At 40.7% G+C, this 25,280-nt stretch overlaps 1 protein-coding gene across 2 annotated transcripts in view; it reads left to right on the top strand.

Moving 5' to 3' along the window:
- The first annotated feature begins 2,546 nt into the window (after positions 1 to 2,546).
- prickle1b (prickle homolog 1b) overlaps positions 2,547 to 25,280 on the top strand; it is a 36,097-nt gene continuing 13,363 nt past the window's right edge. The window contains exon 1 of one of the 2 annotated variants that reach the window (XM_042511661.2): positions 2,547 to 2,753. Coding sequence is in view for 1 of the 2 variants with exons in the window: in XM_042511660.2 (XP_042367594.2) it covers positions 22,087 to 22,101 (15 nt within the window). In the remaining variant the exon portion in view is untranslated. Of the gene's footprint in view, positions 2,754 to 21,785; positions 22,102 to 25,280 lie in introns of those variants that run through there. The other variant, XM_042511660.2, reaches the window with a different exon arrangement.

Here is a 25,280-nt window from a genome sequence, read left to right as displayed (position 1 = left end):
ACAAAAACAGAGCAAGTATAAAGGTTTATCAGAGTTAATTTGGGCTTTTTTGCACATCTTTCAAGGCAAAAATGAAATATTTGTTTACATCCAGGGTCCTAACAGCTGTACTACTGCTTGTTTTCATGGTGACATACGAATTTAAGTTTATTCTGTTGTACTCATTGAAAGTCCCTCTGGATTTGAGGCTAAAAGACCAAAAATTTGAAATTTAAGTTGTAAATCAAGCTGTCAGACACTGTCAGAGCAGCAGCCAGCAGGGTGAACGAGGGCGTCCGTGGGTCCCTCCCTGTGTGGGCTGACTGGCTGGCAGGGACAATAAGCCATACTGTTTGACCTGCCCCGTCTGTCCCACTGCCAGGCTCACGGACATTCAAACAGCTCTCTTCACTCCCCTGACTCCGCAGCAGAGACTGAAAACTCAATCCAAAAACGAAGCTCCGCAAATCAAGATCAGCTGGCTTGACATTTATCCATCTCTGTGATCCAAAGAGCTAACTTTTTGACAACCATGACCTTTAAATAGTGTCATGAGTATGATTTTGTTCATTCTGTGCTGGCAGCAGTCACTTTTTTCATTAAACTATGATGCTGGCCTTACAATAGGTCATGTGTCTGCTTCTGATTGGTTCCTTTCATGACCAAGGTCACTTTGTTTTTAATTAAAAACATGCTGTGATACCATTGTTAATAAGATTTTTAGTGGAGGTAGTGTAGCACCAGGGTTGTCATACTCTAAAAATTGATTTCAACTGATTCAAGCAATGTGGCAAAGAGTAAAATGACCTCCCATATCAGCCAACAGTCTGCTGATGTTGAGCAACATATAAAAATGCACATTCAGTGGTTCCCATGTTATCTAACAAATTAATCCCCAAAAAGGGGTCACGTTATTTAGGTAATTTAGTGTTACGCATTCACCTAAAGTAAGGTGGGGTGTATGAAAAGAAACATGTTGATGACTTATCTTAAAATAACTCAGAGTTCACTTGAGTTAACACAGGAAACAAACACCAGTCTCCTGGAGCAAAGTCCTGTGTTTGTTTGACCAATCCACTTTTGCTTTTTTAAACTACTTCTGCTTTTGATTCAGTAGGTATAGTGGTCACGTGACTGCCACCTTCCCCTTTAGGTGGATTTTCCATGAATCACTGCCTCATGATTATGGGGAATATATATTAATTCTGGTGCATTACTTTTCATGGGTATACATACGAACAGTGAGAACAGCCTGAGATGAGTGGCCAATACAGTTAGTTAATTTAAACTGATGATCTTAGTGATGTATATATTATTGATCTAAATCCTCTTTTTCTCAACCTTTTCTTGCCATGTCCTCCCTTTAGAGGCAAAAAAACAGGACTTTTTAGGCCCAGTTCCCTCACATTCGAGGACCCAACACAGCACTTTTTGAGACACAGATCATGGTTAATTAGAGTTACAATGCTGAGAATGTTATATGAGGACTAGCACGCTTTTCAGAAGCTCACAGACAACAATTAAAAGGAGAGAGTGTCCTGAATGCAGGCATACTTCAAAAGCAAGCTGTGTTACAATAATGGCAGACAATATGGTATCTTCCCTTCTCTAACACAGCAAAAAATATATAGTGTAATTTAAGTAATAAAGGCAGAAAATTTCTATTCTTGCACAAAATACAGAAATTTAAACTTTTTCAATGACCTATGTCTATTTATATCTCTTTTCAGTCATTTCCATTCTCCTCCATTAGGCATTAGGACTTGTGAAAGTTTTTTTTATGTATTTATTTAATAAGATAATTAAAATAGTTATATTATTTATCACACTTTTAACAAGGTAACTAGCAATCTGTAACCTATTACATTTAAAAAAATAAACCTCCCCAACAACTCCCAACAAGGACAAAAACACTGACGGCAATAAATACATTTGTTTTTCTTTTACTTTTTCTATACAGCAGCAGGCTTCAAGTAAAGGAAGCCACTTCTGGATTATTGATATACTGAACATAGCCCACATAGTTTCATATATCGGGGCAGGGCTTGGTATGACATACTGTTGGATACATAACAACCTCCAGACTTCATGACGAAGGGTCAGTTTTGAGTTTCATGAGGCTACTGCGGTGCATGCACGAAGGGAGCGAATGACATATAGTATATGCCATAGATAGATCTGATGTAACACAGTCCATCCAATCAGTCATTTCCTGGAAAACTCTTGTGTATTATTTATGAAGAAGAGAAGAACCCAGAGGACGTTTTATTGTGTATTTGCTGTGCTGTGCTTGAGTCTCCATGGTAGTCACTAATGTGTTTACAGTCATGCTTAAATGGTATTTTTAACACATAGATTCTAATAGGAAAACCGATCATGTGGACTTGATTATGTCTCAAAAACATATCCATAAAGTCATGGACTGAATGTATACAGTATGCTGTGTGCCTGTAAGTGAGAGGGAGGCGTGTGTGTGGACGAGGGAGGGAGGGGGGTCATGTTTAAGCCAATAGGCGCAGAGCAGCGCTAATGTAATTCCTCGACGCTTTAACTTGGTGCCAGAGCTGTGCAGCGCTCAACTCTTGGTGCGCGTCCTTCTCTCTCCCTCTGCGTCCAACATCATGCACTGAAAGTCCACATCCACTGAGTTTGTTCCGCACTGGAAACGACAGTATTTGTTGATTGCAGTCAGCCCGGATGCCTCCAAAGTCGTGATTTTATTCTGATAAACGGAATATTCAAACCAGACCCCGGACCAAGTTGTTGCCTCTGAGGTGAGTGCAAAGTTTTTTGCTCAGAAATATTCATTTTGATAGTAATTTATGACTTTCTATATGTTGCAACCTTGCTTTTTAAATTGTGTGTGGATGTTGGAGTCGTTAATATTTTTGTTGATAAAAAAAAAGTATGCAAGCCAAGTCCGGAGAGGTTTGGGAATCATCAACAAGATTAAGGGATGGAAATTATTTGTCTCTCCATGACTTCATGGCCAGACGCACCAAAGCCAGAAGAAGAGAGTTAGTTGAGGCTCTGTGACATTTTTTTCCCTGTAGAAAGAAAAGAAAAAAGTGAAACTGTCTGTGGCCGACTCGGTGGAGGTTTTCAACTTGGAAAGTGTGTGTGCGTAAAGACGCACTTAATAGAGGGTTGCATTTTGGTTTCCAGATGTGTGGACTCAGCTGTTGCTTGTCACTCAGGTGGTCTCTTTTTCCTGTCTTCGCGAGCTCACCCTCAGAGTCTTTTCATGTAGCTCTTTTAGAGTCACATCAGTGTTGACAGACCACAGCCCAAATCCTCAGAAACATTACTAAGTGAAGCCACATCACTGCAGCCACACAGAACAACTGACCGGAGGAGACGTTATCTCATATGCAGTCATAGGTCAGACTTAAAACTGCTTTAAACAGGTGTAAAAACTTTGTTTCAGGACAATCAAAGTGCTTCAGATTTATGTGTGATACTCTATATTTCATTTGAATAATCTGCCTTGGTGTGAAATTTTGACTTTGGTCACAAATTGCACTACAATTTGTTTAAAGAGTATGAAGAAAAAAAGCATTTTAAACACTGTAAATGAGTTCTGTGATGGACTTTCTTTGCAGAGCTGGGATCTATTTTTGAAGCCAGTGGTGGCACCTAGTGGTGAGACAGATTTGTAAAGATGCTGCAGTGAGAGCAGAGGGCTTTTGGATCCTCTGAGTCTTAAACCTTGTGGAAAAGTTATTTTCCTAAATCTGGCTCTGTAGTTTTAATTTAAGGTCTTCATGTTCAGTGTGTTTTGAAGCACACAGTTTTCATGCCATATAGGCTTGGTGGGTGAAACTGAAAGACAAGCTGTTGTGTGGTTCGCTGATCCAGGATGAGAGAGCAGCCGAGGATCAGGTGACTGAGGCGTATTCCCCCTCTGTGGGAGGCCAGTCAGCCAGACTATGCCACACTTTGCTGGGGGTATACACTCTGCATTGCTAAGCCTTTGTTAATGAGTATGTATCTGTGTGTGTGTCCTTGTCTGTGTGTGGTACTGGGTGCGAGTGCGAGTGGATCCATTACTTTGTATGCTTGTGTGCACACATGCATGTGTGTTTTTCTGTGCGTTTGGATGTCTGTCCCTGCTTTTGTGCATGCATGTGTGTGTGTGTGTGTGTCTGTGTGTGTGTGTGGTGACCGAGTGAGTGAGAGAGAGAGGGGTGTTTGGACCCAGGAGTTAAGCTGCTGTTAATTGGTCAGCCATTTGAAGCACATGGGAGAGTCATGTCAGGCAGTAGCTGAGATGATCGGTATGCTCGACTCGACTGATGCCTGCTCTGGGACATAACACTGATTCTTTGCTTTTAACGGTTGCTGAACAGTCTTTTATCTGTCTGTATTTTATATAATTAATGCTACCATCCACATTTTTGCTTTCATATGTGTTTAGGTTAATTATACTGAAAACAGGGTGAAAAAGCTACACTGGCTCAAAGCACATGAATTAACACGTTATATTTTGGAATATTTAACATGGCCATCACCTTTGCCAGGAATCAGTTACTACAAAGCCCAGGAAATAATCTGACATCTTTACCCTTTATCCAGCAAAATTAGTGCATGTGGGTTTTTAAACATGTGAAAATCCACATAAAAAAGGCAATAGACTCATTTCCCATTGCCAGTAGACCAGAGCTGTGTTCACGGCTCTGCAATAGGCAAGAGTGCTTTTCTTTTTATTCATTTTCTTTCCTGGTGGGACATGTAGGCCTACAGTGTCATGAATGATCAGGAAATTCAGTTTCTTATTCAAACTCAGTGCCAACTAATTTGGAACGCTGTTTAGACGGAGACAGACTGTCCTTTGTGACAATGCGTCATTGCTAGAAAACAAGCCGCTGCCAATCAAAGCTGATCTTAGCTTGAGCCAAATAAGTACCCGTTACCACTCCAGGGTCATTTGTCCCAGGAATTAATACTGATTGTAACTTTTCCAATTAAAGGTTTAAAGCCAGATGTTAGCGGGTGTTTGTGGGAAAGGGACTATAATCATCCTTAAAACTGCAACTTGTCAATTTTATACTTTGGTTTTAACATGAACTAAATATTATTTGTTAGTAAGTAATAATAAGAAATGCTGGTAAGAAGATTTTTCGTACGTTTAGATTGAGCCAGGCTTGCTAAGCTAAGCTAAGATAGCGGATGGCTGCAGGTTCATATATACCATACAGTTATAAGAGTGGTCTCGGTCTTTTTATCTGACTCTCAAGAAAGCGAACAGTATTTCCCAAAGTCAACACAAGAGACTTTTGTGTCTTTTATGTTGAAGTTTTGTAGAAAGTTTTTGCTAGCTTAACAAATGAGAGCCAGGGTGAAAAGGTTGATTTTGTTTAAACATGTCAGAGCGAGGAGAGGAGGAAAATGTTCCGGCTGAGGAGGATGTGAATCAGAGTGGGAGGATGTGAAGCAGTTCTTGAGGAGATGACCTTTGAGGTTTCAACGAAAAACACAGAATGACTGGATGTGTACCGTCAGACAATTATGAGACAAGCGTTGGCAGGAGTGAATGCATCCTTGACTTTTTGTTGCATCGCTTATTTGAGGCCCTTGCTGACTTTTTGTTTATGGACAATCTTCCAAATTGACAGACTCATTTTTCAGAGCAGTGTCTCTCGATCAGAGTCTTCATTCTCCAGTTCTTCATTTTCTCATATGCAACCCAGATTCTCATTCTCCAGTGGGGTTTGAGTGCCAGAGAGGAAATCCAGCCTGGAGATTGTTTTGATATTGTTGGACACTCTCCTGGAAAACCTTTTTGCTCAGCAAGCGAGGGTGTTCTGGATTTAGAGGCATTGGCTCCTCAGTTGAAACACCTCATCTGATCACAGCAGTGAAGCTGTTTGAAGAGCTCAAGATGTGCTGTGTTTTGTCTTTTGTGTTTGAAGCAGATTCAGTCCAAGTGGAGATTGTTGCCATTTTGAACAACATGGATACAAATTCTGCACCTTTTTAATGGATGGTGTCTTTAATCCTTACTTTAGAGTAATTCTTTTTGGTCCTCCATGAATCATCTTTTAGAGCAGTTTCTCTGCACGTTATAAATACAAACTAATATATATGTGTATACATTTTGAAAGGTTTGCTGCTGGCTGACGCAGGTTCAAGGGGGTCATGCAGCAGTCACAGATTTCTTGTGTCGCAGTGTTTGACTTGGAGCACAGATTGGAATTGGATGAAACAAATAGAACCAATAAGAAACATAAACATGAATATGAAGTGTCTGTGTGTGTGTGTGTGTGTGTGTGTGTGTGTGTGTGTGTGTGTGTGTGTGTGTGTGTTTGTGAGTGCGTGTGATTCTGTAAAAAAAAAAAAAGAAAAAGAAAGCGAGAGAGACCTCCACCTATTAGTAAGTCAACACAGTTCTGTCTGTGTGCCTCTGTCAACCTAATACCTCAGACCAACGTGTGTACACACAGGCAAGTTTGTGCTGTCATACTGGAATTAATCGAGTGTGGGGTTGTGTAAATCATTCCAAACCTCAGAAAAAACACTCTCTCTCTCTCTCTCTCTCTCTCTCTCACACACACACACACACACACACACACACACTCACGCACACACACACACACACGCCTGCCAAGCTGCTATCCCCTGTAGTGGTGTGTTAAGGGCCAAACAGTGAAGGACCAATCACTGAAAGGAGAAACAGAACAGTGAACAATGAGAAACAGACACATCTTGGAAGAAGACAAATTAAACAAGTCTCAAGTGATATTCTGAATTTTACATGGGAACCACCCAGTTATACCAGTTATCAGCAGCATTATCACTGTTGCAGTGGAAGACTGCATACAAACAGCACTGGGAAAATCCTTGACCAAGCAAAAATACCAAAAATTCCCAAGTCACAGTGTTATTTATCATGTTATAGACTAAACAATTAATGAGGGGATTAGCTCCATGATATCGGACAAAATACTTTGACATTACATCCACTTTAACTGATCTGTAGGGGACGGGGTTTGGTTTTTCCAAATCAGTTACTGGAGACCACCTTACCAGTTCTCATGCTTTGTACTTTCTACAAAAAGTAATGCACCAAAATTTGTGCATAACCTACATAGTCATGAGCCAGTAATTCATGTATAACCCATGTATTTTGGAAGGCAGCAGTCATGTGACCAATGTGCTAACCAGAGTAAATAATAAAGAGGGAAGCTGTCTTGTAAGTAAATTTGGGGTAGTGGATGGCTCACAAAACACTGGACTTTACCAGAAGACCGCTGTGAGGAACCATGTAAACTTTGAGTGTACTTTGTGTCATTTCAGGTACATCACCATGTTTCTTTTCTTAAACCTAACCACAGTTACTTTATTTTAAGAGTGTGACGATATTTGTGAGCCCCTAACTCATAGGATATCGTACAAATTGGTGCATGATGATACGTTGAGAAGCTGTGCCGATTTAGCTCAGCCATGATAGCAGCATCTGTCTTGTCGATAGCACTCGCCATTATTGTCATCACTCCTGGTTCTGGCATACCGCTTGACAAAAACGGCAGTCCTGCCCTTTGCACTCGTTGGCTAATCGAGTCCCAATGCCGTGGTCATTGGTCATTTTCTATTGTAACCAAGAACCTGTTGTATGATGTCACAATACAAGACAAGTCAGTCAGTGTGAACTTGGTGGAGTTGGTGGATTCAAAAGATCCAGGCAAAGAGATGAGTTGAAAATTAAAATAATAACTAACAGATTAGTTGCAGCCAAACATTCCCCTATTTCCATGTGATGGACAAGTTTCTGTCAGGTTCTTCATGTTTGAAGGAAAAACAGTTCTATAAATGGTGAAAGAAGAGCTAATATTGTGTGTGAATATTGGCCTACAGTTGGCATAAACCATGGCTGTGCTAAGGAGGTGAAGGGTGCGGTTTGTAAATGTGTGTTGGCGGGTTGAGGCGGCAGTCCTTGATCTACGAACACTAATCGTGATCCTTGTGCTCATTGAGTGGTAACAGACCAAACCCTGCAGGCCGCATTGGCTCCACAAGCCTGGTATTATGGTCAGCTTGTGGGGAGGAAAAGTAATCCGGGGCTTAGAAGAATATCAGACACTGAGTAATGGCCTCTGAGAGGGAGTTGCACTGTGTTAAAACTTGCAGCCGAGCTGAAATAAAAGTTGCCTGCAGCACTTGCTAAGCGACGCAACACTGAGATGTTGTTGAGAGTTCCTGACTCGTGCCTGCGAGTGAGAGTCGATTTGGCACCAACTTAATTACCCATACACACAGCTCTATTTGATGATGATTAAAGCCACACACACAGATACACACACCTGCCCAGACACTGCCAGTCGCCAGTCACAGTCGTTACGGAGACATTAAAGGTGATGATTATTAGATGATAATAATTAAAAGGCTTTAAAGCTTAAGTAAAGGAAAACAGTATAGATAGAAGAACTGTCTCATATAGGAAGACGAGATGGAGCAACCACATAATTATTCCTCGTCAAATGACCACCCTGAGGCACAACACAAATGATAGCTTCCAGTTTTGTTTTTGATTGGGGAAAAACATAAAAGTCTCCATAACAGATTCTGGTTTGTTGGCTGCTACATCACTCATGCACCATTGTGATGTGAAAACCACCTAATTTTAATTCTGATGATCACGTTTCACAGTTCTGCAGCTCAGATGAAGGGCCAGCCTTTCTAAATCCAAAAATGCATCAAAACAGAACCAAAAACAATCCTGCTGCTGTTAGTGAAAAGCTGACATTTTGGAGATAATTGATTTTACATGTAACAGTGATCTTGTAAGCCCGGTGAATATGATCAAAACATGCTCTTGTTCCAATAAAAGGCTTTAACTTGCAACCGTTTGCATCATGCAAAGAATACCTTTTGAAAAATATCCAAAAATGCAAGCAGCGCCTACTCTTTTTGGCATGAAAATGAAGTGTATTATGGATAACAGATGCAGAAAGTCGTCATTGAGGCACCGTTGGCTAAAGATAGATGTAATAAAAAAGGACAAAACCTGGTCTAAAGGTTCATAAGTAATTTTAAATGGATATACCAGGAAACTTTTTATACGTGATTCCGGGATCAGTGTTTGGGAGCGTGCATCGTGAAAACATGACTTAGCCCCGAACTTCCCTTTTTAAATTGGTCACATGTGTAGGACAGTGTGTTCCCGAAGCTAAGATGAGCTCCTGAGCTGAGTGTCTCAACTCAGGTCGTTTCAGGGACAGTCTGCTACTTACTTTCTCATACTACATCTTTTCCAATATACATGAAACTTCAGATGGCACAGGATGTTCTCATGAATTTGTTTTTTTCCATGAACTAATCATTGTCAGTCTGCTTCTATAAACAAACGCAGATGAGGTAGAGGAGAATTTTGAAACTTTCTGACAAATACAAGTTGGACCATTTCAAGAAGACGTCCATATTTAGTTAATATTTCCGTAAGCCGTTGGGTGGTCGCCTGTCTCTGCAGACGTCTCTGGGGACATGTCCTATCTGTCACTTTATCTTCATCTTGCCTCACACCATCCCAGAGGAATACCAGCCTGCTTAATTCACCCAAAGTGGAAATGGCTCCATCCAATCTGATGCCACCGCAAGTCAGGAAATGGCCTGTTGTGATAAATACTGTGTAAGTGAGGGCGGAGAAAATTACAGGATTCTCACCAAATTTGCCAAAAGCTGCACATTTGCTTTTGCTTCAGCAGTCACACGAATCCTTCTTTCAGTATGAAATAGTTATTAAAGCTTCTATAAATGACATTATTTCTAAAAATTGATCAAATGACTAAATGCAATGTGAAAGAAGTCAGTCTTGGTAACGAACCCACAGAGATAAACCCACAATTTACACCTTAATGCTGACAGCTCTAGTTATAATGTGTCATTGTTTTGTTTACAGCATCATTCTGCTTCATCCCAAGTGGCCAAAACGTCCATTTTTTTAAGGTTTTAATTAAATTTGTTTATGCACAAACCATGCCAGACATTTCTAGATCAGTCAGTCGTTCTTTCCGTTGCCCCCAAGTGGACAAAAAAAAAAGTATTTTCAGGTTTGAATTAAATTTGTTTATACATACATCATGCCAGGCATTTCTAGATGGGTTGTACTCCTCAAGGGGAAGCCTGCATTTCCTTATAGGAGGTACACTGTCTTCTTATATAACCTCTCCTCCCATTTAACAAGCCCCCAACTGCCTCTGCGCTCTGTGGCAAGTAATCAAACAGCAGTGTATCCTTCAGCAAGGACAATTTCTTCTCCAAGACAGAGAGAATGTAACAGATATTCTCCCCGAGTGGTTAGCTGATGAAAGCTCGGGGCTTTCCAAGTGCTCGTCGCAAAACAAATACAAACAGTGATTTGACAGCCGTGTGCATTTCAGCGCTGCGAGATCCATCCTTTCGGGGTTTTTTTTCCTGCCTGAGAAAGGGAGCTTAAATTGCCACTTGCATTAATGAGGTAGTAAATAAACGTCTTTTGTGTTTACACTAATGACCTCAAAAACCAGACAGTAAACCGGGAGGGGTGGGGGCTAAGGCGTTCATTATCTCTAACCAGCCACCCGTGAAATCCAACATGTGCGGGCTTGTTTATGTGCACATGTATGTTTCCATATGTTTTTATTTATTCACATTTCTGTTAAGAGTGTGTGAATGAGTGCATGTTCCCTTCAGAGAAAGCCCTCAAGAATCCCCCTCAGGGCCTTTTCAGACATCTGGTTGCGGATGGACAGCTTATATCTCCAAGTAATATGTCCAGTTAAGCCTCTGGGAGCCGCCGCCGTGCACATCATTAAAGCCCTCCTCCGGCTTTGCTTGGAACTTTGCTGAAACCTTATCTTTTGGTTTAGAGGGGTACAAATATGCTGTATATCCTTTTATACTACTTCCTCCCCGGTCTCATCTGTTGCAGATTAGTCTTCAGTGTGTGTTTAGAGAGCTGAGCCCGTCGCCGAGCGGGACAGATAGTAAACCCAGAGGGTTTTAGTCAGAACTGTCAGGTAGGTCTGAATTAACAGCGAGGCCAGCTGAGGATATGGCTGGCTGAGAGGAACGACTAGAGAGAGACAGCGAAAGAGTGAGACAGGCTCCGAAATTACACAGCGAGCCCACCAAACGGTTTGTCTGTTTACCCATGAACCTCAGGCCCGCTACTCGAGGGTGAGTGTGGAATGCCAACAGCGGCGGGCCTGGCCAAATTCAACCACAGTCCCGCAGAGGGGGGGTGGGAGCAAACACCCCGCAAAACGGCCAGTCACGCCACTTTCCCTGTGATAGTGAGTCTATTTAAGCACGGAGCTCAAAGCGACTTTCATATAACACATAGCCTCGATATCTGGCACTCTCGTGGCATCCAAACCCGGCACCAAAATGTTGAGCGAAGCTGATATCACTCAGCTGTTTTGTTATCCTATGTGTCTTTTCGAATTGCTGGCTCAGTAACCCATATAAAGCTAAACAAAAAGCGCCTTGGGAATGCGCTACTGGAACTAAAGGCTATACGGTTTCACACACACACAAACACACCCTGCTCCAACACTGGGCTGCCTTGAGAACTGTGCCAGCCCATGTAGGCCAAACTGCAGCCGGGGTGTGACAAAGTGCCCGGAGCTGCGAACTTGGTTCAACCCGTCATTCCCAGCTCTTGTTGTGTTTCCATTGCCAAATTATGGGAAAGTGAAGGGACTCGTTGTGTAATAGACAGCCGGTGTGTTTTTGTGTGTGTGTGTGTGTGTGTGTGTGTGTGTGTGTCTGTTCCGCTTGACTGATGCGCCATCCCTTCAGGGTCCTGTCATTAAGCTTCTGTGTACACAACCCCAATCCCTGGCCTACATCTATCTCTTATGCAAAATTCATGCGGGATTCGCACACACACCAGCACAAACAGCTTTCCCATGCTAAATGTGATGCAATGCTGCTGCTCGCCTTGCATGATATGTCATCAGATATAGCTCTATTTTTACATTTGCCTGTCTCTCTTCTCTCTCGGATTTGTTTTTCCTAAGCGATGCCTCCATCTAGTTTGAGTGGCACAGCTCATTAAAAGCCCCAACTTATCTGTTTCTTTTGGCTGAAACACATGACACGCTGTAAATCAGTCAGATGGATACCTAGATTCATGGCATGACTGCACGTAAAGGCAATAACAGTTTCGTCAAAGTGATCATGGAGGCCAGTAACTATAAAAGGCAAGTTTATTTCTGATGAATGCAGCTGGAGAGTTTCACTTTTATTTTCCTGTTAACAAGAACAAGAGAAACTGGCTTCTTATCTGTGTGTCGGCTTTACATCTGTGGCATACTAACAGTTTGTGAGTTTTTCTTCAAAGAGCAGCTGGAATATTTCACTTTTTATCTTTTATTTTATTTATAACAGTTTCGGGCCTTTCTTTCAGTGCTCCTATCATAAACCATGTGCTTTTATTGCAATTCAAGTGAAACAAAGCTGCAGTGATTTGTTCATGTTTCCTGTCAACAGGAACAAGATAATCTGGTTCTTGACATTTTTCTTTTCTATCATCAGTCCAGTTGTAAATATCTGCTTGTTCTTTCTCTTCTGCACTTTGTATGTTATTGCAGAAGCCAGGGAATTTATTAAGATGCTTCAAACACACACACACAAGCACATACACTCCTGCTTACAGTGACCTCTGGCTTTTGTTAAGAAAGGAACGCATCACTTAACAAAATCAATTGGATCAGATGCACACAGGCTGTACTATAATGACAGTGGTTCTTTTGGTCTTATAAAGGCCCTGATATATCAAGCTGACAGCCATTGGTTAATGTTGGGTCATCAATGAGCGTCTGTCGCCCTAGTTATTGCAGTGTGACCCATGCCATTGCCATGAGTCGGCCCTTGTTGGCCTTTGTTTCGGTCATGTGGAGCCAGTCGGTTGATGAAATTCCATGTGATTGGCGGTATAACTTAGTGCATGTAAAGAAAAGGAAAAAGCTGAAGTCACATGAGTGTCATAGTGAAACATATTTGTTATATAAGGTAAGAGCCTTATAGCTTTTTAGCAGAAATGGTTTTTGTTATTGTTCGATAGCACATATCACAATAATATCCTACTTCCTATGTCAAAGCATTTTGGGACTTTTGAAAGACAATTTTTAACACATTTTAAAGCCAATTAAGGCCTTATTTTTCAAGGAATTAATTTAATGCCTTGTAAGACTTTTTAAGGATCCGCAGGAACCCTGATGGGGGGGCACATGAAATGTGGGTGTTTTCTATTGAATTTTTATGCTCCAATTTGTGCCTTTTCTGCATTGATTCAAGGTGAAATTTCTTAGATTTTAAATAAAAGTCCTCTGCAAACTTAATGCTTTTGCTAGGAAGGACAAATGATCCTGCGCTCCCCTGAAATCTCAAATCCTTGAATGTGCACCATAGAAAGAACACTAGACTATGAGATAAATATTGAATAGAATATATGTTTTCAGAACTTTAAAAAATATGATCAGTTATTACAAGACCTTAATAACCATTATTTTGAAATGCAATGTAAAACATGTCATCATCTATTATCAGTTGTTTTTCCACAGTGGATGTGTGACCCAGTTCTCTGATGAAACTGTTTGTATCCAACAGGATACTTTAGCTTGGCAAAGACATTTTAGCCTGCAGGGGCCATCTAGGACTTGCATGCAGTCAGATTCAGGTAATGACTCGTATTAAGCTCTTTAGGTGAGGTAGACTCTGCCAAATCAAGAAAAGTAATGATAATAATGAATAACTTACTTCTAGACATGAACGGAGGGAGTCACTGTACTGTTTTTGACAACCCTATTTAGCCCTGAAATAGAATAATTCCTCAACATACTCTAATCAGCCTGTGAGTAGTGAAGGGATTTACAGAAAATCCACTTGAACGTCAGAATAATTGGCTACATATGCAGGGATATAGGCTGAACCAGAGGCACAATAAAGACTGACAGATACACATGTATGGCTGAACAGTAGCTGTATTGAAGCAGCGATTATTTTCATTTTACAGAGACTTATCCAAAATGTAATGTCTATCATTTTGGAAGAGAATGAATAGTACATTTAATAGTACCCATTGGATACACGCTGGCGACTGAAGTCTGCTCGAGTTTCCAACCCTGAAGCAGATAGCTTTATTGATCTTGTGAGAAATCTCGGCTGAAGAAGCGGCTGTAGATGCCTGATCCACGTCTAGTCGCTGAAATTTACTCTAAAAGACGATGAAAATGTTTTGTATATGGTAGTATGGAAATCGCCTCTTGGATGTATTTAGACAGTGGTAGTTTGTAGTTTAGCACTTTACCACACTAACATTTGCAAGTTAGCACAAATCACAAAGTACAGCATACGCTGATGAGCAGAGGTTTGGACTGGAGTCACAAATTTGTTGATTTAAGATTAGATTTGAAGGAAGAATAGTCCCACAGAAAATGTCTTTCAAATTTAGGAGGAGAAAGTTAGAGATATTTTTCTAATACAAGGTGACTTAATTTCAACAAGACAGCACAGAAACATACAAAAGTCTCTCTGTTGCGATTAACAGTGCTGTATGCTATGAAAATGCAATGTTAGCACTTTTTTTTTTTACGAGAAAGTTCAGTTGCACTTGTTTTAACAAACTTGTTTTAACAAATATGCACACAAAAAAAGCATGAATGTTTTTTGTCAATTTAATATATTTTTACTCTGACAAAACTGCATTAAGCACATTGTGACTTGAGTAGGACTCAAAACTCAAAGCTTAGGAAGTTTAGGACCTGTCTTGACTTGGTCCTTGACTTGGGACTTGAGTGTGAAGATTTAAGACTTATGACCCACAAAACAATGACTTCCACCTCCACTGATGAGTTAGTTATGAGCTTTGCAAGTATTTGATCAAAAACATAAGTATTGGGCAAACTCAAATTTTGGCCAGATGGTGGGTAGTAATAGGAACGTCTGCACCAAATGTTGTGGCAACACATCAACAACTGTTGACATTTCACAAAATATCTCATAATGGCAATAAAGAAAGAGCTGAAGATCACGAAAGTCACTGAGATTCATCCTACGAACATCATGAATGTCCAAACAATAGCTGTTGAGATATTTTAGTTTGGGTCAAAGTGGACAAACCAACACTGCCATCCCCCAAAATATTTGGACGGTGTACTCTGTGTTTTACTTGTGTTTTACTGATTTGAGTTCTGAAAAATCTTAACAGAAGCTTCCCAATCCAATCCCTACCTAAACTCCCATCACAGTTACTTGACAATTTCCTGTCTTTTACAGCCCTTTTATTGCTGCTCCTCTTATCCCAGAGGTGTGCAGGTAACGCCCTGCGGTGGTTACAAATCTCAGCAGAGGGTTTTATGACCAGAAACTTCAATCACACTCTGCCAGGGAGTGTCAGGGAATATTAACACTGAACTGGTGAGACCACTGAGCAGCACGCCCACAGACCTGATATGCAGTGGCGAGTCGAGCTGGTGGGCTTTGTTAACAAGGGCTAAAGATCCATTTCCTGGTGTGAAAGGCCGCTGAGAGCCGTCTGTCGTGTGAATGGGGCTGAATAGAGTATCATAATGGATGTGAATTGAGACGTGGATCGTAAGGTCTTTTTGTGAAGCAGATATGTGTGCGAGCTGGTTTGTCAGCCGTTGTGCATATAGCCTTTGTAAGTGGGACACTAGTGATTAAAATGCAGAAAAAGATACTGTCTGGATACAGATCTCTGTATGTGTAAAACCACTTGTAGAATGATTGGTCTTGTGGGTGTTAGTGTAGATATATTAACAAATTAAGCAATATGAACCAGGCACATACAGAAGACTAAACATCAAAAATATACTCCAGTTGATGGTCTTCATTTAAAAATGTGGCTTGTTTTTGTTCAATTTTTGCTTTCAGAATTTTAAATAGCCCTGTACTGATTTTTGGCCGGGCTTGCCAGCTTTGATTTAGGAGTGTTTTTTGGTTTTAGGAACTTTTTCAAGATTTTTCTTGCAACTAACACATTGAATGAGTAACTGAGGAGGCAAAGTGTGCACCAACCTTCCAGTGTGGCTGCTTTAACAGCTTTAAACATTTTTTCATTTAGACTTAATGGGACAATTTTCAGTGCAAAAGGTTTTATTGATAAACCTTTCATGTAGATGAATAATATTTAAAATATAATACAGCCACAGGGGGAAAAAGGGATTGTTATGTTGTGTGGAGCAGGTGGACTCAAATGCAAGGGACTGCAGGCAACTTCAACTTAAATAGATCAGTTTTAGTCAAGTTTTAAGCAGGGAAAAGGCAAAGTGAAGAACACACAACAGCACAAAGGCTCAAACAAGACTGAACTGAAAACCAGGACTTAAATACAACCTAGTGTGATGAGGGGATGAAGCTCAGGTGAGGGGAATGAGTTGATTAGGCAGGAGAGCAGGCAGGGAAGGACTAACGAGGCTGATTCAGGGCAGCTGTGTAGATGAGCAAATGAAGGAAAGGAGCACAGGAGCACAGAAACCCCAAAACCAAGAAAACACAATCCTCTTAGTAATAAACCAACTGAGTGAAAACAATGACACACTAACTAATACAGGCAACTGAAATGAGTCTTTTACAGATACTCAGTCCAGTTTCTCAAAAAGTCATCAGGACACTGGTTTTGAAGTAGTATAAAGTATAAAATTAATGTTTTGTTTTTTTATCTCTGTGTAAGATGTCAGATGATGTTGTTGGTATCTTGTGGTATTTTGGCATCGTCAGTGATCAAGAGTCTTCGTAGCTGCCACTTTGGGGCAGGGAGCAAAGTCAGTTCAACATCTGCATGAGGTAACACAGCAGCAGAAGTTAACATCTGTTAGCTGTGTGATGCTGATAGTTAAACCCTATAATTGTATGTGTGGAGCTCACACTCCTGCAGCAGTGGTTTCCCAGACTAAGCAGAGGCAGAAGGACCACAGCGGTCTTATGATAAACAGAGAGCGAAAGCAGGGCAAGTAATGACAGTGTTATTTTCAAGGTGTTGACACAGGGAACATGACTGTTTTTCCTACAAACTACATGCAACTTCTGATTTATAATATCTCCACCATGACCTCAACACATTTAATTTAACAGAATCGTATGAACATGGCGTAACACTGAAAATTGCAATTGAATGTAATAGTTGTGCTAAGAACTATTGCAAGACATTTAAAATCTCTGTTGGTTTTAATCCTGTGGTAGAGCTGTTTGCACAATCTTGTATATTTCAGCATGTATTTGCTCTTTACGCTACTTTAACATCAGGAATGGTGTCCATGCTGTTTGAGTTTTATGACAACCTGTCCTGGAACAAGCTGAGACATGTCACTGTTCTTGTTGATTTCTGTTTTGAACAACCAGAGGGACATCACCCCTGATATTTGCATTCTAAGGGATCAGTTAACCCCCTTCTTGCCTCCTGGGGATGAAACAGTGGATAGTGGAGTCCAGGTGTGAATGACTGTTATAAAAGGAAATGCAGAAAGGAGCATGTCTGCTTAGCACAATAAAGGTTAAGAAAAGGCCAAATTAACAGTTGAGTTCTGTTCCAGTAGATAGATAAACTGCAGCCAGAAGGAGTGAGTAAGCGTGCCGGGTATGTGTGTAAGAGTGTGGAGTCTAGACTTGGTCTTGGATTTCAAGTACAAAAAAAGCTACTAGATCTTGTCTGAACCCCAGACCAAAGCTTTTGCCAAAGAAAGAAAACTCAGAAAGTCCTTTGAGAGACTTGATCAAAAGGTTTTTGCCCAAATTACTCCTGACTTTACTGGGCTTAAGGTCAGACGGATATTTTTGGCCGATAATGGCCTTTTAAATATTGCAGTATATCAGCCAAAGCTTCCTCCATGAAATCAGATTCAGTAAATTTTAATGTCGGTATGTTTCCCTGTCCTAGAAGTGTTTTATCGGTCTTGTGAAATGAGAAGCTGCTAGCCAAGAGATCATTTTGAGTTGCACAAAGCACTCGCAATGACCCAACATGAAAAAGGTCTCAGAAAGCAGCTGGTGAAATTGTGCATTTATGCTTATTTACCATATCTGCACCATTCGTTTGTATTTATAAGCTCTGGGGTCAAAGGTCACTGCATAAACTCTCCATTTATTAGTTCCTGCTCATTAGCCTTGGACATGTGAATGAGACCAGAGAATCATCCATTCAGCACACATCCATTAGCTTTACAGAGTGCTGATACATGACGCCTTTGCTTTATAATGGGTAAGACTCATTAGGTTCAGTGAGTAGGATTCGCAGGGACATATAGGCATTAATGGTTGTTCAATTTGTTGTGTTTTTGTGAGCTTAGAATGAGCCATTTATATCTATATTTGGAGTGAGTCCTCTACCATGGAGTCTGCCATGTTTCTACAGTAGCCCAGATTGTTTTTGCATTGAAGTTAGCAGCCCCTCTGCAACAGGCCGAACACCGTTGAAAAAACACTGATTTTTTGTGTGAAAAGCTTTATTCAGTATTTTTACTGGTTCAAATCCAAGGATCTGTTAGTTTTTGAGAGAAAGAGACCTCTGCAGGTAATTCTGCTCCTGGTAAAAACCTCCTGAACAATGAAGGAGTCCTAACTAGGAGTTCAAGTTTGGCACACGCAAGAAGTTTCAGCTGGTTGCAATCTGCAATTAACACTTCAACCCCCCCCAGTTTATACTGCAAAGGGAGGAACATTAGACTACAGAAGATCTGCAGCTGTGATCCTACAAATTTAAACCAAAAGAATCCAAAATTAAAGAATAACATCAAACATCTTTCTATTATGTTCCTTGGCTGTAAAATATAAACAAACTGACACCATTTTGTAGAACTTCAAATACTTCCTGCAGCCTCTCTTTTCTTTAGAGAGGAAGCAGAGGAGACAGCAAGGTCAACTGTCCTCTTGTCTTTTCTAAAGGACCCTGTGCTTTTGGCCACAAGCCCAGGCCCACTCTGAAGAGCCGATATCTGCCTATTGTGAGGGATAAAGCCACTCATCCTCTGACCTGTCCTTCATTCACGCCAGAGCATTCCTCACCCACTCATTGTCTCTTTCCGTTATCCGCATTAAGTACTTGTCTGTCGCAAAAAAGAGAGTTTTTTTCTCTGCCCATCTGCCTGAAATACAACTTCCAACGCATATCCAGATAAATATCTCAGGAAACTCAATGCACATCTTGCTGAGGGTAAAACACAAAGTGGCTTTTGCAGAGCAGCGCCAAGACCCCTGGAAAACTTGAGAGCTTTTCTGAAAGGTTTACCCTCTGACGGGACTGCCAAGCTCCTCTCACTTGATTCCAAATATGCACTGGCACGCCAGGAAAGACAGCCATGTTGGCAAAGCACATAGACAATGCCATCTCTATGAACACAGAGGATCTCTCGCTCTATCTCACTTTTCTGAGCTAGTTAGCTAAAGGAGCCATTTCTCATTTGTAACAGGTATTTTGGCATGTGACAAACAGCTCTGTTGCCCTTTCTGAAAGTCACTTTGTGGCGTTGTCAAGGGAGAGGGTGCCTTTGTCTGCCAGACAATTGAGTAAACTCATTTGTCATTTTAGTCTTTTTAAATGAAGCTGCTTTTCAGCCTTTCACAATGACGGATGGTGCAGAGCTTGTCCAAATAAATTACAACTAACTTCCCCAGGCAGATCAAGTGAACTGTTTGTATTTTGTCTTCTGTTTTGTATGCAGATTGATTTTCTGTTCTGATTTTGGGCACCTTTTTCATATGGTGGAATTTTCATTTTGGAGCAAAACTCTGAATTGTCAGGAGTCTGCAGACGTGAAGTCCTCATTGACAATAACGTCATTGTGATTGGCTGAAGTGAGAGATGAGGACAGGGGACCCCTCTCCTCTCACTCATTCAGGTCTCCAAAATAGGAAGGGGGTTGGTGGTACCACAGCGGGGTGAGCAGACAGGTCTCCTGCGTGAGAATTTCCTGAGATGGATGAGGCTGACTTGGGAGGAAGCACAGTCAATATTTAACCAGGAAAACTTCAAGATGGCGTGAGGAGTTAAGTTTTGGAAGGAAAAACCATTAGCTAGCTTTAGATGGTTCAAAACCGTGAAATCTGGGATTTTGTCAAGCTCTTTGTCATTTTTTTTTTAATAAAAATGGATCGCTTGATTACTTGTTCATAGAAGTGTAAAAAAGCATGAATCCTTCAAATGGAACTGATTTTACTTTTGAAATATTTGTGGTTGGCTGCATCACGAATATCAATTTATCTACTGTTTATTGTCCTTTAATTCAACATTTTTATGTTTTATGAAAGTGACTGCAGACTCCTGCCTTTCTCTGAGCAAATGAAATGCTTAGTGGGGTCATAAAGTATAATGCATCTCATGACGTTTGCTCTCATAATGTCACATTAATTTCAGCCCATCAACTTACCACTAAAGTCGAAAGGGCGTGAGATTAAAAAAGAAAAACTTGTTATATTAGGGGGTTTTTTGGCAACAGTTTGTAATTATTTTTGTCATCATTCGCTAGGGTACAGTGAATATCCTTTATTCTTTTAGCATCCGCTTGTGATATTAATGTGTTAACTGGCTAACGAGACTCTTGAATCCGTCCCGTCAGTCTTCCGGTTCCAGTTTCATGGAGACTTATCTCTGCTCATGCAGGTGCAGAAAGTTAGTGCTAGTTGGCCACTGGCTGTATTCTCTGCTATGTGTTTATGCGCAACTTTTAGGCCGAGACACTGGCACCCTGAGGTGACAAAACAGTCAGCTTTTATCCACTTGTTCTTGGATGTCGGTTTGGTGTGTCTGGGCCTTAACAGTTCAACATCTTTCTCCAAAGTTGTAAGTCTCAAGTCAGAAATTGGACTGAAAACAGAGCTAAAAAGAGAGTGAATATAGGACTTGGAGTCATAGACTCATACATGACTCCATCAGTCTCAACTATTTTCCTTTTAAAGTTAGGCCTAATATAATTTACCCCAGCTTTGTGCCATTATCCATTTTCCAAATCTAGGATTTACTTTCATCAGAGCATTCATGATCAGACTCTTTGAATACTCTAATTTGCTCAGATTTGTGCACAAGTGATCAGTTCATTAATGGAGCAGCTGGGCCAAGAACACTTGCATTAACCATTACGCAATCTTATCAGCAGCTGAGTTGAAATTCGTATGACATTATTAGAGCAAATGACTTGACATGCATGAGACTGGAGGACCCCAGGAACTATTAAATGACAGAGGAGCAGGAGTTTGTACTCTCTTGCATTAGAAATTTTGTATTACAAGACAGTAAAGAGCAGTAAAATTGGTATTTGTGATGTGATGCAAATTAATATTTAAAAATAAAAGAATCAATTGCATTCGGAGGACTTTAAGGCTTGCCCTCAAAAAGGAACCCTTTTTTTCTGCAAGTGAAAGCTGTTTGAATTTGACTTTTGGATTATATCCCCTCTACTATTTTCTTATTAGGCAGTTAACAGTTATGTGGCTTATTGAAAAAATATGTTTCATAAAGAATAAGACAGACTGAGAGAAAGACAAGAAGTGTGAGAGCAGAGTGGACATGTCATCTGGCTCTCAGGCATCCTGCAGCCGAGTTGGGAAGGGGGGGGCTGGGTGGTGTGCTTGATGTCACTCTGGTGGAGGGGAGGAAGGGGGTGTAGAGATAGGTGGAGTGTTGACTCAGGAGTGTGTTTGTGGGTGTGTGTGTGTGTGTGTGTGTGTGTGTGTGTGTGTGTGTGTGTGACTGAAGTGCAATGGCAGCCGATTTGCTCTGGAGGGGAGGAATGAGGGAGGGGCTGACAAGGCTTGGCTGCCCCAAGAGCACACACACACACACACATCCACACACCCCTACACACTCACAGGGATCAGAGACACTCCACATAGAGACATCACCTCTTTGCCTTCCTTCTCTGCTCTGGAATTTTTGCATCGCTAAATGAGCTGTGGACCGAGTGAAAGTTGCATCTTTTCCCCTCCCAGCTGACATTTTAAAAAAGCCTGAGCCGTTGAGGGGGACTACTTCCTGGCTGAGTGGGATCTGGATCTGATTAGAGCGTGGATCCGTTGAGCTTGATGCTGCAGACATGAAGCCAGAGCTGGAGCAACTGTGTGACCAGGGGGATTGTGGGAAGTGAATGAGAGCTTTGTGCGTAGGTGGAAAGAGAGATGCTTTTCCTGGAGGTAAGAGGAAAATAGATGAGCTGAAACTTGCAAATGCAGAAGGATTTTCTTGAGTGACTTTTGTAGCTCTGCTGTGGAAAAATGCTCGCTCTTAAATTCCACCATTACTCAGATCTATTGATGAGGTCGCATGCAATGGATTGTGGGAGATTTCCTTGATTTAAAGCAATGCCTTAAGTGTTGAAAGCTCAAGATTAAAGTGCTGTGTTTGAGGAAGGTGATTCAACATGTGTGTATCACTCTATTTGTGATATAGTGCATGGATGTATGTGTAGTGTGTATAGTTAGTCCTTATGTGGCTGTGCAGGTGGTCTCACTCCAGCTGTGTTAAGTCTCCTGTGCCCCCCCCAACACCCATTTGGCCTTAAAATAACACTCTTCGCCAGTCAAAGAGCGATGACCTCGGCCTTTGAACTCCACAGTTTAATGGTTTTCCTAAAGTAAATCCCATCACATTTAGAAAAATAGACTTTTTTTAAAACATTTTTTCTTTCAGCAGATGCTTAACATCTCCATCTCAAACAAATTAACTGCAAATAACTAAAGCTTTGAAAATTCCACCAGTTTGATTTTTTAATATCCTTATTTGGAGAATTTGATACACTTTGGCAAAATTAGTAAGAGTCAAACTTCTTTTTGAATTCGGGATGTATTCCTTTAGTTTGCCCGGGGTTGTATTCATTTGAAAAACACACGTGTTTAACTAACTAATTCCTCGGTGAAGGAGAGCCCGCTTTGAAAGTGTCAGTTGAGCGGGGGAGGCGCACACGATTAACCGTTAGGTGCCTACATCTGGCCCTGTGTTTACACAGACCCAATGTTGTGACTTTTTAAATGCCTTTTTCAAAGAGTTTCCCTTTTTAACCCCTTTAACCTCCTCCTGTCACGTCTCCGCCGCAGCCCAGATTTAGAGGAGGAATGGTTGGATATTCTGTTTTTGTTTTTGACAAAGACAGCCATTGTGTTATTGCCAGAGAGTGACATGGTGTAATGTGAGTTGATGTGTATGTTGGCTCAGGAATCTGCAGTCACCTTTTCTCCAGGAGAGCTGAAGGGCAGAGGAGGACAGACACATACCCAAAATAGGAAACCAATCAAGAGCTGAAGTGATGAGTGGATTCATTGATTATTTGACTGACTATCGTTTTAGTCATGTTTAAGCAACAGCACCAACAATTCTGTGATTTTAGCTCTTCAAAAGGGAGGATTTGTTGCTTTATTTTGCCTTTTTTGTAATTCTCTTTATTGGTTTATGTGAACTTGCAAAAACAAAATACAAAACAAAATGATCACAAAGACCTTTTAATCATGTAACATGCAACATGTAATTGAGATACGTTACGTTTTGGAGATATTTTTTCTGTTTTTTTGGAGGCACAAAATCATCACCTTTGTTTGGGGAAAGAGAGTGTGTAATCTCTGGTCTGTACATCTCTTCAGCATGTGGGGTTGTTGATATTGATTTAAATTTTCCAATTTCACAAGTAGTTCTCTACACTGCAAAAAAAATTACCAGAAGTGATCTTTTCCCCATTGCCATAGTCATGCAGCCATAACAGAATGAAATTTGACGCTGAGAATTCATAATGAAAGTAATCGAATATCAAATATTTTAATAAATGGTCTTAAAATTTGGGGGGAAAGGTAGACAAATTTTTTCTAGATGTTTTGACATTTTTGGCACATTTCTTTTCATGCTAAACAAGATTGTGTAATATCACAACAGTATAAACACAGTACAGTCACTTAAGTCATAACCTTTTTGTAAAATGTGATGCTGCTCTCATTTTTTGGTGATGCTGCGTGACCCTGTGGCTTTGGGTGTTTCACACTGGAACAGTTGCAACAACCCATGTGTGTCCATTAAGAAATGTCTTCTATTTTTGCTGTAAACCAAACCAGCATAAATTTATTCACCAGAAAAAACAACCCCAGAAGAATGAATGCCCCTTTATTCCTAAACTCCAAGCAGCACAAATGTCTCACAAGCACACATAGCACCTCTGAGATAGTGGCTCAAAAACATTAGCTTCATCTAATTGCAGAAACTCTGTTCCAAACTAGGTTGAGCGAGATAAAACAGAGCGGGTCAAGAAAAGCTTCCGGGTGATAACATTATCTATCCTACCATAAAACCTGATAGATTAGTCACTGAAGAACAAAGCAACAGTCAAATACCCTTTTGTTGTGTGATAAGAGCTTTGGTTTGACTTTTAACTGCATTTCTAATCTGTACATTCAGTGTTTTGAGGCCCTGGGCTTCAGTCAACTGTATGTTAATTAAGGGAGCACTAATATTTCCCCACTCTTGTTACTTTTGACTACATGGAGAGGTACGGGAGGCCTTGAGGGACATTTCTGTGAGGATGGGTCTCCACAACAACAGAATTTGGGTTGTGAGTTCAGTTGCGGTTGACCTGTGATCTGGCACCAGCGAGATAATCAGTCTTGAAGGGATCAATATATCATCAAAGGAATGGAGAGCTCAAAGCACAGTGAACTGTGACGCAAATTTATGACGTCACGAGGAAACCTGGGTTTGCCAATTGTTATGTTTACTATAATTTTGAATATGTCATTTATTTTGTCTCATGACCTGCAGTGTTGGCACTAGTGATAGCTTTTTATTTTCAGCCAATTTAGTATATTTAAGTCTTCAGGTTTTCCTGACTGGTAAATACAGAGTAGTCGCCTGCTGCTTTGGAGAGTTGTTTTCTCTCAGGCGGATGCAGAACGTATGTTCAAGTTGGCCGCTGGCTGTAGTCTTTGCAATGTGTTCAAATGCAACTTTTTGGTGATGTGAGTCAACTCAACAATTGGCCTCTGTGGCCGCCAGTTTTTTGATGTTGGTTTGTTGGGTCTGGGTCTTAACAGCTTGCTGTAGCTGCTCCCTCTTGCTCCATAGCTCCCTGCAATATTTCAGATTGATAAGCTGTCATGAATGCTGTTGTTTTGTTTTTGTAGACTCAGATTTTTCATTTTCCACACGTATCACCACATTCCATGATATAGTGACTAACTTACATTTATTTAACAATTTGAGAAGAAATTTAGGAAAACACTATGTCTATAATTATCACAATTACACATTTAAAGTTATGTTTGAAAATTATTATAATGTTAAGCACTTTTTTTCAGGTATTTTTTTTTAACTATTTTTCCAGTTGATTTTTGTACAT

The sequence above is a fragment of the Plectropomus leopardus genome, chromosome 22, assembly GCF_026936395.1.
Source record: "Plectropomus leopardus strain MGB_pleo_1.0 chromosome 22, ASM2693639v1, whole genome shotgun sequence".
NCBI lineage: Eukaryota > Metazoa > Chordata > Actinopteri > Perciformes > Serranidae > Plectropomus > Plectropomus leopardus.
The sequence above is the reverse complement of the archived record's forward strand: the minus strand, read 5'-3'. Positions and strand labels throughout refer to the sequence as shown.